General features: G+C 36.9%; 1 protein-coding gene across 2 annotated transcripts in view; it reads left to right on the top strand.

Moving 5' to 3' along the window:
• The window catches only part of Ly75 (lymphocyte antigen 75), an 80,898-nt gene that overhangs the window by 40,565 nt on the left and 25,780 nt on the right, over positions 1-14,553 (top strand). For both annotated transcript variants that reach the window (XM_042683462.1, XM_042683463.1), the window contains exons 15-22: positions 2,296-2,364; positions 4,629-4,743; positions 9,477-9,512; positions 10,164-10,339; positions 11,417-11,484; positions 11,769-11,848; positions 12,593-12,732; positions 14,250-14,355. In XM_042683462.1, coding sequence (XP_042539396.1) covers positions 2,296-2,364; positions 4,629-4,743; positions 9,477-9,512; positions 10,164-10,339; positions 11,417-11,484; positions 11,769-11,848; positions 12,593-12,732; positions 14,250-14,355 — 790 coding nt within the window. The remainder of the gene's footprint in view (positions 1-2,295; positions 2,365-4,628; positions 4,744-9,476; positions 9,513-10,163; positions 10,340-11,416; positions 11,485-11,768; positions 11,849-12,592; positions 12,733-14,249; positions 14,356-14,553) is intronic.

Here is a 14,553-nt window from a genome sequence, read left to right as displayed (position 1 = left end):
CCCCTGAATACCCAAACACTATTGAACAAAAAAGGACAAAATTGGAGATGTTATTCTATTGAGCTTCAAAATATACATTACAAAGATAGGGTAACCAAGACACCATGATACTGCAATAAAAATAGGCCAAAAGTAAATCAATGTATTTATAGTCAAATTATTTTTGACAAAAGTGCTGAGAACACACAATGGGAAAAGGAAGAGTCCTTTGAATAAATGGTACTGGGAAAACTGGACATCCATATTAAGAAGACCGAAATTAGATTTTTCTCAGACCATTTACAAAAAATCTACTCAGAATGGATTAAAGATTTAAATATAAGACCCAAATGTATGAGACTACTAAAAGAAGACACAGAAATATACGTCTGTGACATTGATCTGTGCAACTATTTCCTGGATGTGACTCCAAAAGCACAGACAAGAAAAACAAAATAAACAAATGAGGTTACATCAGACTAAAAAGCTTCTGCATGTCAAAGAAACAGCCTACAGAATGGGAGAAAATGTTTTCTAACTATGCTTTTAACAAAGGCTTAATATCTAAAACGTGCAAGAAACTAAATTCAATGACGAAAGAACAAGCAAATCTTAAAAATGGTCAAAGGACTTGAATATACAGTTCTCAAATGAAGACATTTAAATGGCCAACAGGTGAATGAAAAAGATTCTCAGCATTGCTAATCATCAAGAAAATACAAATCAACATCACAGAGATTGTACCTTACACCTAGAATGGCTGTCATTTTAATGAGGAAGTAGAGAAACTGCTGGAGTACAAGTAAGGCAGCTATTACAGGAAATAATATGGAAGTTCCTCAAAATATTCAAAATGGAACTATAATATGATCAAGCAATCTTACTCCTGAGTATATAACCAAAGAAAATGACATCAATATGTTGAAGATTTCTTCATGTTTTACACATACACTCTTGTGTGTATTGCATCAGTATTCACAGTAACAAGGATAGGGGAATCAATGTTTCTGTGAACAGATGAATGAAGAATTGGGGATTATTATAAAGTCCCCAATCCTGCTATTTGCAACAAATGGGTGAATTTGAAGTTGAAGTATTAATTGAAACAAGGTAGGCACAGAAAGCTAAATGCCACATGATTGCTCAGGTAGACTCTAATAAAACAGCTCTCATAGGCTTCTAAAATAGAATGGAGGTCACCAGGAGTTAGGGAAGATGTTTGTCAAAAGACACAAAAGCTTAATTAAAATGGAGGAATAAGTTCAAGAGATCTATTATTGTACCACTTGGTGATAATACTTAATAATAATGTATGCTTGAAAAGTTCTGAGTGCATGTTCAGTGTTCTCACTACAGATTAACTATGACAGATATACACATATGTTAATTCGCTAGATGTACTTATTTTATGATGATATGCTTTAAAATGTGTTTTATATATATATACAATTTTACCTGTTAATTTTTAAAAATAGAAATCCATCCACATACTATACAACAATTAAAGTTATATAGGTGCATCTTGATTGGTGTGAAGATAGATTCACATACATGGCATGAGAAGAAAGAAGGTACTAATGTTACTTTTAAAAATAAAACCCATATGTGTAATTTCTCCCTATATAGTTCAAAAGGAGAAAGAGTAGATAAATATAGTGGTACTCTTGGGTAATACAAATTATCTTATTACCAAAGCTTTTCTTTGAACTAACTTTTATTTTTAATAATGAAAACTTTAGTTTTTATTAACTAAACACAAGTTATGTAAAAAAATGTCTATTGGAAAAATAATTTGTTTGGTGAAGACAAAATTATCCTTCAATATTATTTCAAATGTTGGCATTATCCCAAACAGAAGTTTTATATAGCACTGACTGATGTAAATTTTTCATTTATTCAGTATTTACTGTACACTACTGTTGAATCAACTTATATTGCCTTCTTTCTTAATGTAAGACTCCTAACTTTCATTTAAAAATTGAAGCATGTTTGAAATTAAGTGATCAAATAACCAATCTTTCAAAACACGTAAAAAAAAATTGCCTTTTGCAAGGTGTTGTTTTTCTGATTCCAGTGGTGAACTTACTACACTGTTAACCTCCACTTCTGAAACTACAGCTTCCTTTGTTTGGAAATCTGTGACATTTTCTGAGTCCTCTCAGGACTTAGCATGATGGTTTTTGAAAAAGAGATGAAGATATTTTCATTCTGAGGCAGATGAACATGCTTGAGTTTTTAGAGCTGCCTAAATTACATCTAAATTGCAAATTTTTTATACATCAGTCTTAAAATTTCAAGGCTCTCTGATCTTTTCAGGTATCTACTGTTACCATAGAAAATGAGTTTCAGCAGGATTACGACATCAGAGACTGTGCTGCAGTGAAGGTCAGTACACTGCTGGAAAATCTGCATGGGAAAATAACAATTCCAGGGGCTGAGGTTGCAGCTTAGTGGCTGCAGAGAATATGATTAGTGTGTGTGAGACTTTGGGTTCAATTTCCAGCAGCATGCACACACACACACACAACCTGACATCACTTGGGTGGCATAAGTGGTTTAAGACAAGGTGAGAGGGGAAGGAGGAAGATTAGGCAGTGAGCAACACAGAACACACATCAAAAAGTTATATTTGATGCTGTGTAAAAAAAAAATGGGGAATTAGATTGATGCCAGGTTAAGATGTTTGTATGATTTTTTAAAATGGGAAAACAGACATTTTTTTAAGTTGTACAGGAGCTGAAATGATCCAGGAAGAAATGAGGAATGTTTATCTTGAGTCATATTTCAAGATGCAACTGATAGGACTGGAAGAGAAAATCCTCATTAGACAGCTTCCTCCACAGAATTCATTCATTTGTCCATTTGATAGCAAGTTGTCCACAGAGCTGTGAGGCACTTAGGAATGTAACAAAGGACAAGGCACTGAACGTAGTCATCTTCACAGAACTTTCAGTCTAGGAGGACAAGGACAATTTAAACAAGCAGTGATGATACCAGTGGGTAGGGCTATGGGTTCAAAACACAAGGCTCTGACAACCTTGCAAGAACAAGGCTCTCTGGTCTTCTCAGGAATCTTTGTTATAAGAGAATGCTAAGAATGACAGTGATTGTGATGGTGGTGGTGGCAGAGGATACTTAAAGAACGAGGCACTGGGCTGGGCATGTTACATATATTTTTTCTCTACTACTTGCCCAATGTGGCAACTTCCCCAACATTAGATAGTGACAGAATTGAAATTGAAATGCAACCAAAATTGTGTGAGTACAGTACCCTTAACCATCGTGCTGTATGACTAGGTATTTATAGAAATAAGCAGGTATAATGGTTTATAGAGACTATGGTACTTTTTAGTTTAAATAGTATAAATCCAACCAAGGAATAAAAAAACAAGACATTGCTATGGTAACTTGAGGTGTAGGGTCTAGAGTGAAAGAAAAAAGTACTTTAAAAAGCACAGGACAAAAAAAAAGTCAATTTGAAGGAACTGCTAGTACATAAAAGGAAATTAGGTTAGATGAGACATCTAAATATCTTCACTTTGTAGCCCAAGACTTGTAGCCTAAAATAGAACAGAAATGTTATAGAAAGGGGGCTAGGCACAGTGGTGCATGCCTGTATCTTCAGTTATTCAGAAAGGAAAGACTAGGAGGATCACAGTTCAAAGCCAACCTAGACTTTAGTGAGATTACCCACCTTAACCAACAAGCCAGATGAGGTAGTACATGTCTGTTATCCCAGCTGTGTGAGAGACTTAGAACGATCACAATCCAAGGCTGAACTCATGTAAAAATTCAAGACATTATATGAAAACTAAAGCAAAAAGGGGTTGTAAGGGTATGATTACATGCCTAACAACTGTAAGACCCTGAGCTCAAACCCCAGTATTGCCAAAAAAAAAAAAAAAAAACTACAGAGAGGTTTGGCAAGTGAAAATTGACAAAGCCATTGCAAAGCAATTTCTAAAGTAACTCTTCATAGTGATACTGTTACAGCATCATGGCATGGGCATCCTAACATAATAAACTGTGTCATATTTAGAATGTCCAGGTGTACAGAGCTTTGAAAGCCTGCCAAAGAACTAATAGAAGTGTTAACAGATGCAGCCTGCACCGGGAACAGGCCTGGCCCCGGTAGCATTCTGTAAGGAGGCCTTTAAACCCACTAGCCACAGTATGTACCAGAACTTTGGCATTAGGAGAAAAGAGCTTCTTCTGTCTGCTGACTGGAGTTTTCAGTGAACATCCTGGATCAGATGAGATGAACAGCACCCTAGAAATGGCAGACAGCACAAAAGAAACAGCATGTCACCACAGAACCCAGATTTTTGTCACTTTCATCTGATGCTTGGATACCAGTGAAATTTTATTCTTTTCTAGCTTGTTTTTTTTTCCCTAGTTTTAAAACTTCAAGAGTTTACAATGTCATGTCAACAAAAGTGGAAGGAAAAGGAGTACTAATAAGCTTTTTAGACATACATAGACTTTATATTTCATCAGTCCGCTCAGAAGGTTTTTTTTCGGGCTTCTACTCTTAAACATATTGTTTGTTCATCTTTAGGTGTACAAGCTAAAATAGGGATCAAGACTAGAGGACTTGCAGTTCAGTATGCAACAAGTTCAAATATTCTGCAATCTTTTCCTTCCTTTAGGTAACACCTAGGCCATGGCGAAGAGGCTGGCATTTTCACAGTGACAGGGAAGTTATCTATTTGTGGCCCTTTGCTTGTGATACAAAACTGGAATGGGTATGCCAGATTCCAAAAGGTAAGTGCTGTTACTCTTTTTCACATCCTTCTGAGGTTAATGTGGTGAATGCTGAACTAGAAGTACATGATAGACACTTCTGAGTTCACAATTATGATTTCTACAATCCTATGAACTGCAGTTAATAAATAATTGCCTGACTCCTATTCCTAGTAGCAGACTAGTTTACTGGAATTTGAGGATAATCTCACTCTCCAATCAAGGAAAAATTTGTATAGAAGATAAAATATAGGACTCAGGGAGAATAGATTTCAGAATGAAAGACAATAAAAATAGTAAAGATAATCATTTTGAATTTTATTTTGATGCAAAATGAAACATAAGATAAAAATGATTTAGAAAGAATGAGTCAGGAATCAAGAAATCATAATTTGATGGGTACTCATAAAATTTAGAAGCAATTTTCAACAAATTCCAAAACTGCTAATACATATATAAATTCAAATTCAAGAAATGAGTGAGATTAGTAGTAGAATTTTCAGAGACAAGAAAAGTGAGTGAGCCACCAGTGCTTGATAAGAAATGTACTCATTATCTTGCTCATGTAATTGCAACCCTCTGTACGGTATTTTCACAATAAAAAAAAATTTATTAATTAAAAAAAAAAGTGAGTGAGTCAGACTTGGTGGCCCACACCTGCTATCACAGATAAGTTTGAGGCCAGCCTTGACCAATTAGTGAAACTGTCTCAAGAAACCAAGGGCTAAGAATACAGATTAGTTGCAAAATACTTTCTGGCATGTGTAATGCCCTAGGTTTTATCCCTAGGACCAAAAAAAAAAGGGTGAGACTGTCATTTTGTCCTTTTATTTTATTTGCTTATAGCTATGAAAATATTAAGGAAATGCTAACAAAATGGTTTATCCCACAAATTATTATTAAGCAGATGTTGGATATATTAAATTAAGCCATGTTGAAAGATCTAAAATATGTGAGTATCTGAACTGCACATAAACAGAACATTGCAACTAAAAGCATATTCTATAAATTCTCAAAGAACCAAAATGTATATCATAGGGTTGTCTACTCAAAGACGCCTTTTTCCTAAAACCACTATCTTGCCTTTAAAAAGCTTCAGATGAACAAGACAAAGTAGCTTATGCTTAATTGAATCTTAGAGATTTGAAGGATTGTGGTTTGAGGTTAGCTCTGACAAAAACAGTTTGCAAGACCCCATTCTAATCAATGAAAAACTGGGCATGGTGGCATACATCTGTCAAAATAGCTATGTAGAAAGTGTAAATAGGAAGGTTACAGTCCAGGCTGACTACAGTAAAAAAAAAAAATGAGACCCTATTTAAAAGATAACAAAATGGCTTGGAGCCTGGATCAATTTGTAGAACACTTGCCTCTCAAGCACAAGGCAATGAGTTAAAATACCCTATCACCAGTGTGTAGTGATAGGATTTTCCTTATGATTAGAAATTATGCCTGATGACTCCTGGCTATTGATTAATCAATTTGAACACCCCCTAAGAAAGTAGGAAAGTAAGCAGGCTCTGGTGGCTCACGTCAGTAATCCTAGCTACTCAGGAGGCTGAGATCTGAGGATCATGGTTCAAAGCCAGCCCGGGCAGGAAAGTTTGTGAGACTCTTATCTCCAATAAAACACCAGAAAACTGGAAGTGGCACTGTGGCTCAAGTGGTAGAGTGCTTGCCTTGAGCTGAAGAGTTGAGAGACAGCCCCCAGACCCAGAGTTCAAGCCCCACAACCAACACACACACAAAAAAAGTAGGTGAAAGATTAAAAATTGACCATTACCATTACTAACTTGCTAACTGCTGATTCTGCTTCTGTAAACTTGCTTATGCTAGCATTGACCCTTCCCTTCCCAGAAATGAGTTAAGAAGTTTCAGGGACCAGATGCCGGCCCCAGGACAAGGTCAGTGGTCGTAGATAAAAAACAGACAGTACGTGTTCCTCAGTTCCCATTTAGAAATTCCCCAGACAGGACCTTGAGATAATGATCACCTGGCAAGACCACAAGCTAAGCCAAATGTCAACCAATCATAGGCCTGTAACCATGTAAACCCCCCTTAAACCAACCATGGGCCAGTCATTTTACAAAGAGTGTTACAAAATTTCCCGCGTGGCAAAGTGATTGTTGGTGTATATGGTGACCTTTAAATGGACCAATCATGGGATGCTTTGTGTTATGCGTTAATCTTGTGGTTTTTGCCTTTAAAAAAGGCTTGTAACCGCTGCTCAGGGCTCCCTGTCTGCTCGGGACAGAGAGTCCGTTTGCGCAAACGTCAAATAAACTCCTCTTGCTTATTGCATCTCCCGGCCTGGAGTCTGAGTTTCTGGGGCGCCCTCCCGTTGACGAAAGTATCCTAGGGGACTAGGGTCTTTCATAGGAAAGTAATTTATGTATATAATCAGTTTGGACATTGTCTCTGGTTCAAAGTGCTGTAAGCCTCCTATTTGCTACCATTCCATAGAAAGTATTTTTGCTCTGTTCCGCCCTCCAGCTTTGCCCTACTTGGCCTAATACTTATGACCACTTTGCCCATGGCTCCTTAGGGAAGCTAGGAAACTCTCTAAGGATTGCTATACCCTCTTAGGTGTTCATTCAGTACAACAAAAGATACCCTTCTCAGTAGGGAAGTCATGCATACATACATACATACATACAGGGATATACATACACTCATAGACACACTTATATGGAATTAACTTTCATATACGTAGAGTTAAATGATTGAGTAGATAATCTATATCAGTTAACCAAACAAATCTTCTCAGTAGTTATTCCCACTTTCCCAGTGCAGATGGAAAACAAAAAAACTAAACATTATCATTTGAATCAATTCAAGTCCTTTTACTCTATCAGTGATTGCATGATTCTGGAGTTTTGTTTTATTCTGTTTTGTTCTATTTGTGACACTGGATATTTGAATTGTGGGCCTCAGGCTTGCCAGACCTGGCTGAGCCTTGTCCTTAATCCTTTCACTTTCAGTGTTTTTTGTTTGTTTTGCTTAAGATAAGATCTGGGCTGGGCCTTATTCTCCTAAATAACTAGAATTACAGATTGTACACCTCTACCTTCAACTCGACCCAATATTTAAATGTTTTGTCAACTCTCCTTTGATAGTACCTGAATTTCAAAGTATCACATTCACCTGCTTGGATATTTTTTGCAGTAAAAACTGTAAACAACCGGCCTGCTCAAATTTGTATGCATCTGTCCTTTCTGGTTTTCTTGAGACATTTTCCTCTTCAGGAAAATTAACTATGCCTTTTCTTCTTATTATCTGATATTTAAAAAGAATACTTTGACAGTTTATGCATGTTAAGTAGCCATAACAATATGCATATGTATTATTTTCAAATACATTTTTAATTGAGAAGACTGTAAAAAAAAATAAGGCCCATAAAATGTTTTCAGGGAAATTGCCTATAATACTTCTAACTAAACACAGCTATTTTATTATATTCCTTGATACTTTTATAAGTATATTCATAATCTTGGGTAAAGAAAAAAACTTTTCCTCACTAACTTAAAGACAGTTAAAGTTTATACATAGTTTCTCCAACCCAAAAATAACCAGAGTCTCTGACAAGATTATAGACAAGAAACTGTCCATTTTTAACTGACTTACAGCACTATTGATGGAAATTGCCCAATACAAAGAGAGCTGGCTGAAAGAAAAACCAAAAGGACTGGATATAGATTTGCTGAGGAGGGGTTACTGAAGATACAGAAAAGATACAGAAAAATTCACAACAGCCATTTTTACCTGTCATTTCAAGATTCAGCACATTTGTTTTGGACTTAAAACCAGTATGGTCTACTGCCAGGACAAGAAGCAGTAGGAGTGCTGGGGGAGCTGCTGTGAGCACTGCTCTGTACCTGGTGCTATGCAGGTGCTTCTTAGGGTGGTCACATGAGTTTCACACTTCCTTTGTGAGTGGAGTTTTGTTTAACAGAACACAGAATTGACACTCAGGAAGTTAAGTAGCTCAGCCAAAGAACCGCAAACAAAGATGTGTGAGGCTACTTGGCCCATCCAACTGGCCAGGCCCATAATCCTATAATTCTACCTAGCACACTGTATATCCTGATTCCATTCAAGAATCCTGAGTGACCTATTGGTGTCCCCCTGGCTTTGTTTCAGCGTCTCAAAAGGTTTAATATTGAATTATTGTCATTTTCCAATATGATCTTGGGAGTAAGTAAACCTTACCACCCAGGCTTATAGATAGTTATTCAGATTACATTAGAAAGAAGTGTTCCTGAAGTATTTCTGTGTAATATCTGCACTATTGTCACTTACTGCTTCACTCTCTGATTATTAGTTGTATTTCCTCTATTTAGTCTTGTTTGTAACTTCTCTGATATAGAATAAAAGACTACTGGTGTGTGTGTGTGTGTGTCTGTGTCTGTGTGTGTCTGTGTCTGTGTGTGTGTGTCTGTGTTTGTGTGTATGTCTGTCTATGTGTGTGTCTCTATCTGTGTTTGTGTGTGTGTCTGTGTCTATGTGTGTGTCTGTGTCTGTGTGTCTGTGTGTGTTGCTGAGGTACAACCCAGGGCTATATCCTCAATGCTAGGAATATGTAGACCTTTTTTCATGCCACTTTAGCATAAGTCCTATAGAACCCAACTCAGGTCATCATAAGTTGACATGAAATGGTATGGTCAGAATGGATATGTCTCTATAGGCTTCACTGAAGACCCTATAATCTGTAATCAAATTCTAAATTTAAGCCACTTGCTTTCTTCTTTATACAGGCAGCACTCCTAAAACACCAGAATGGTATAATCCAGGTAAGTGAAGAAAACTGAAATTTAACCAAAGCTACTTATTTGGCAATGTTATATAGTCAGTAATTTAAGTGCCAGTTTCTTCTCTATTACATCTTCAAGGGAAATACAGTTTCCAGGCAATGAAGGTGGGTGGATGGAATAGGATGAACAATGAGGCTGGATTTTCCTACAGTAATCCTTAGTTCCTTGTAGTCAGCACTGCCCCTGCCAGAAAGAGCCAGGAATCTCAAAAGGTTACTGTGTTCAAAACTTTCTGGTACTCTTAACGAAGTACCTGAGATGATCAACTTAAAAAGAGAAAAGCTTACATAGATTCACAGTTTTGGGGGTTGTCACTTTGGTGCCTATAATGAGGAAGCACCTCCTATAGCAGAAAGTTCATGGTGTAACAAGCCCTCAGGTCATGGAAGATAGGAAGCAAAAGAGAAAGAGGGGTCACGGGGTCCCAAGGTCCCCTAAAAGAAGTCTTCCAGCTAAGTCCTACTTCCCAGAAGTATTGTGGATACGAACCAAGCTTTTAACACAATTGTTTTGGGGATGGGATATTATCCCAGCTTAGAAGCTACTATTTATGAATAATTTTGAGCATTAACATATGCTGAAAGGGTTTGAGTTGGTCTGCACAGTCATAACTCTGTCTTTCTTCTTTAGAGCGTGCTGGAATTCATGGGCCTCCCATTATAATTGAAGGAAGTGAATACTGGTTTGTTGCTGATCCTCACTTAAACTATGAAGAAGCCGTCCTATATTGTGCCAGCAATTACAGCTTTCTTGCTACTATAACATCGTTTACGGGACTAAAAGCCATCAAAAACAAAATAGCTAATGTAATTTAAAAGAATGCACTTTTTAAATATATTTTTATTTTTATATGTATTCCATTGAAATATTTCTGAGTTCTCTAAAAGTTAAATGTTGTTCTAAAGATTTGTCTCACAATATCTAAATTTGTTGTTCATGTTAGAAAAATTGAATATAATTGCTTTTAAATGTTTTAAAATATGAAAGATTAATGATAAATGTCAATTTATGATATATTAGTATATAATATTAATTATTCTAATTCCTTATTTTTTAACTAAAAGTTGAACATATAGTGAAGTTTCTGTTTCTACTAAGTAAATTTAAACAATAGCTTTTGTGAAGAAAATTAATATATTTAAAATTTTGTAATTAATGCACTTTATTAGACTGGGTACAGTGGGTCACAGCTATAATCTCAGCTGCTTGGGAGGCTACAATCTGGAGGATCATGGTTGAAGGCAGCCAGAAAAAAGTTAGTATAGCCTGTTTCAATCAATAAGCCATTTGTGGTGGCTCATGACAGTAATTCCAGCTACTCAGAATATGGATATGAGGAGGTTCAGGGACAAAGTTCAAGGACAACCTGAGCAAAAAGATTCTCCTATCTCAGCCATCAAGCAGGGCATGTGGCATGTACCTGTGATCTCTGCTATATGAGAGACTATAGATTAGGAGGTCTACCATCTGAGGCTGGCAAAAATTCAAGACCCTGAAAAATAACTAAGGCAAAAGAAGAGATCAGAGCATGACTTAAAGTGATAGAGCATTTTTCAGTAAGCACAAGACCCTGAGTTAAAAGCAAAAACAACAACAAACAGACCTGGCTAAAACTAAAAAAGACAATGTATGCCCAATTAGCATATACCCTGTAATTAATGCAAGCCAACAATCACAGCAACTGTAATAGGACCTGTGACTATGTAAAATAGGGTGGCATGTCACTTGGTAAAAGATTTTGGCATATGTAGTTTTGAGACCCAGTAATGGAAGGTCTAGAAATTTTGGTGATGTATGATATTGTACTATGACAGAACATCCAAAGCAAACCTGTCTGAGAGAATTCAGCACATGTAAGTTTGGCTGTGTGGTTTTTTTTTCAGATATCTGGTGCTGAGCAGAAGTGGTGGGTGAAAACTAATGATCAACCAATAGATCGATTCTTCATGTAGTAAGTACCATCTTCCATCACTGAGTCCATCTTTGAGAACTTGCCACTCAAAAGAAGCAGCTCCATATTCCCCTTGAATAACTGGATTACAATTTAGAAGCCTTTTGTGTACTGATCCATAAACTTCCTAGATTTAAAAAAGCCAAGTTCCTTTGCATGTTAACGTTAAGAAAAAAGTGGTGCAAAATAGTAACATTAAGTTCAAAATGGCCATAACTTGGAGCAAAAAAGAGAATATAGTGTCCGTTGAGTCATAAGTTGTGACATCCCCTGTTCTCTTTCAGCGCACAGCATCCATGGCACCGCTTTCCTGTGACCTTGGGGGAGGAATGCCTGCACATGTCTGCCAAAACTTGGTTCATGGGTAAAGTTAACTCCCAAACCTTCAGTGTGGTTGTGTAATCTGTGAACTACAGGCTCAGTTACTTGCTTAATCTTGTTTTCCTTTCCAGTATAGGTTTGCTAGTGTCCTGTTACTCTGACTTACTGAGAACAAAAGCTCAAACCCCAAATGCAAATAAACTCACTCTCCAGAGTTACTGCTTTAAAGTCCCTTATCTCAAAGCAATTACTTAGAAATAAACTTACCACCTTTATAACTGATAAACAACTTAAGACCGATTTACAAAGGTGAGCAGGCAGTGGTTCTACAACACAACTTATGTCCTCCTCCCTAGGTTTTCCTTTTAACCCTCTTAGCTATGTCTTGCCATCATTGTTTGGGTGACATTTGGTAGATATACTACATATGTGCTTTGAACCATGATCTTCAGATCTCAGCCACCTGAGTCACCAGGATTACAGGCATGAACTACCAGCATCTCACTTTTGTATAAACAGTATTGGTATTATATGTCCTGCAAATATGGAGGAGAGGAGAGGGACAGAAGATGACTAACGAATAAATGGGAATGTATAGAACTATCTAGGAAAGACTGATTTTAAAGAGTCTTTCTTGGAATCAGAATTGTAGCTCCATAGTGGAACTGGACATTGTACTGGAGTTCAATCCTCAGCCAAGGAAATAAGACAGTGTCTTTCTTAGTTGTTTTTAAAATGTGCTGACTAAAGTAATTCTTACGTTGAAATCCTGCTTTTCATTTCTCAGATTTAAATAAACCAGCAGACTGTAGTACCAAGTTGCCCTTTGTGTGTGAAAAGTACAATGTATCTTCATTAGAGAAATACAGTTCAGATTCTGCAGCTAAAGTACAGTGTTCTGGAAGCTGGATTCCTTTTCAGAATAAGGTAAGAGAATTGCTGCCTTGTGTAAATAGTAATTAATCTTGTGCTGATTGTGTGGCCTACAGAAAAAGGCACTCATCAGACAATGGCACCAAGAATGGCTTCCAACATATGTCAGTAATTCACCTGGCCCACTTTCTTGCTAGAAACCATGCGTGTTATCAGAAGCCAACTCTGAAGTTAGTTAGCTGTGGGTCTTCCAAAGTATGGTATTTCTTTTCTACTGCTGTCAACATTTAAATCGCTGAAGTGGATGTCAATGAATAATAACACATTGAACTATCAATACCATCCCCATGGAATGCAACAGACTTTATTTCTGGACACTCCTTTCTAAAGGAGAAAATCAAAGCAGCATCTGCCAATCAAATTAGATCAGCATTTCCCAAGCTGCTCTTGAGAGACTGCACAAACACACAAAATAGTAGTCCTTGATTCTGCCTCCAATGGCAGTTCTCTGGTGAAGTAGTTTTGGGAAATGCTGGGGTTGAGGCTGTCTTTTTGACATGTATAAGCTATACAGCTGTGTATATCTGATGAGAAATTGCCACAATATATGAAAACATTCATTCTGTTAAAAAAATATATAGGTTACTAAGACTCAGTTGGCTTGGAAAATTCTATGAACTCTTCAAAAGTGGCCTATATTCTTTTTCTGCTTTATCATCTTTAATGTAAGATTTTTATGTTCAAGTTCAGGATGTTCTCTCAAGGATCTGTTCTAGAAGTCATGACTTTGCCCGTATCTTCTGTAAGAAGATTGAAAACAACCTATTGTAGGATGTTTCAAAAAGCACTATTTAGGACAATAGTCCCACCCAAAGTGATTGTAATATCAAAAAAATGAGGAAGAGGTGCATTTGACAGCTGTAAACATCTCTGGTGGAGTTAGGGATATATTTTTTACTGTTATATTCAGTTTGTGTGTATGAGTGTGTGTGTGTGTGTGTGTGTGTGTGTGTGTGTTACTGTGGATTGAGACCAGAGTTTTGTACATACGAGCTACACTTGCCCCATTACTTTTAAAAATTGGAAAAAATCTTTTTATTTCCCAAAGTACAGGAACTGAGCATAATTTTCAGTTGATACAAACTCGAATTAAAATTTCTTCCCAAGAGAAAGAGAGATGCTTTCTTTTGTGTTTGTTAATATCGAGATGATAAATTGAGAGCCCAGGCATTGATGTCAGATGAACAGAGTTAAAAATGCTCACTGGACCAATTGTAGCCATTTCACTGGTGGATAAGGTACTTGACTTTGCTTTGCCCCAGTTTTCCCATTTGTTGTAAAAATATGAGACAATACTACAAAAATTGGTAGCACATAAAAAATTCATTTTAATCTGATAGCTTGAAGATCACAATGCAGTTGTTCATGTTGAGAGTGTTCTCCTGAATTCATGTGGTATTACTTTGTAAAGTTTCAGTGCTTGGGAATAATCCTCTAAATGATGACATATTTACTTCCTGCCTGGCTTTCATGCATCTGAATCTTATTTTCATATGTGTCTCCATTTGCAGTGTTTTTTAAAGATCAGCGCCAAGTCTCTTACATTTTCTCAAGCGAGCACCCTCTGCCACTCCTATGGTGGTACTCTTCCATCAGTGTTGAGCCAGAGTGAACAAGGTAGAATAATTGACTCACTTTGTTGGCTTGTTTGTCTGTTATAGTGCTGAGGATTGCACCCAGGGCTTCATGCCTGCTAGGCATGCATTCTACCACTGAGCTAAACCTCCAGGTGGGAAACATGTTTTATGCTGATCTCGAAGTCGTTAGTTTGGGGAGGCTATGGGGAAATTAATGTATCAAATAATTTTATTAATT

This window comes from Dipodomys spectabilis, unplaced genomic scaffold, assembly GCF_019054845.1.
Source record: "Dipodomys spectabilis isolate Male_0828 unplaced genomic scaffold, ASM1905484v1 ptg000081l, whole genome shotgun sequence".
Lineage (NCBI taxonomy): Eukaryota > Metazoa > Chordata > Mammalia > Rodentia > Heteromyidae > Dipodomys > Dipodomys spectabilis.
This window is presented reverse-complemented; position numbering and strand designations above follow the sequence as displayed.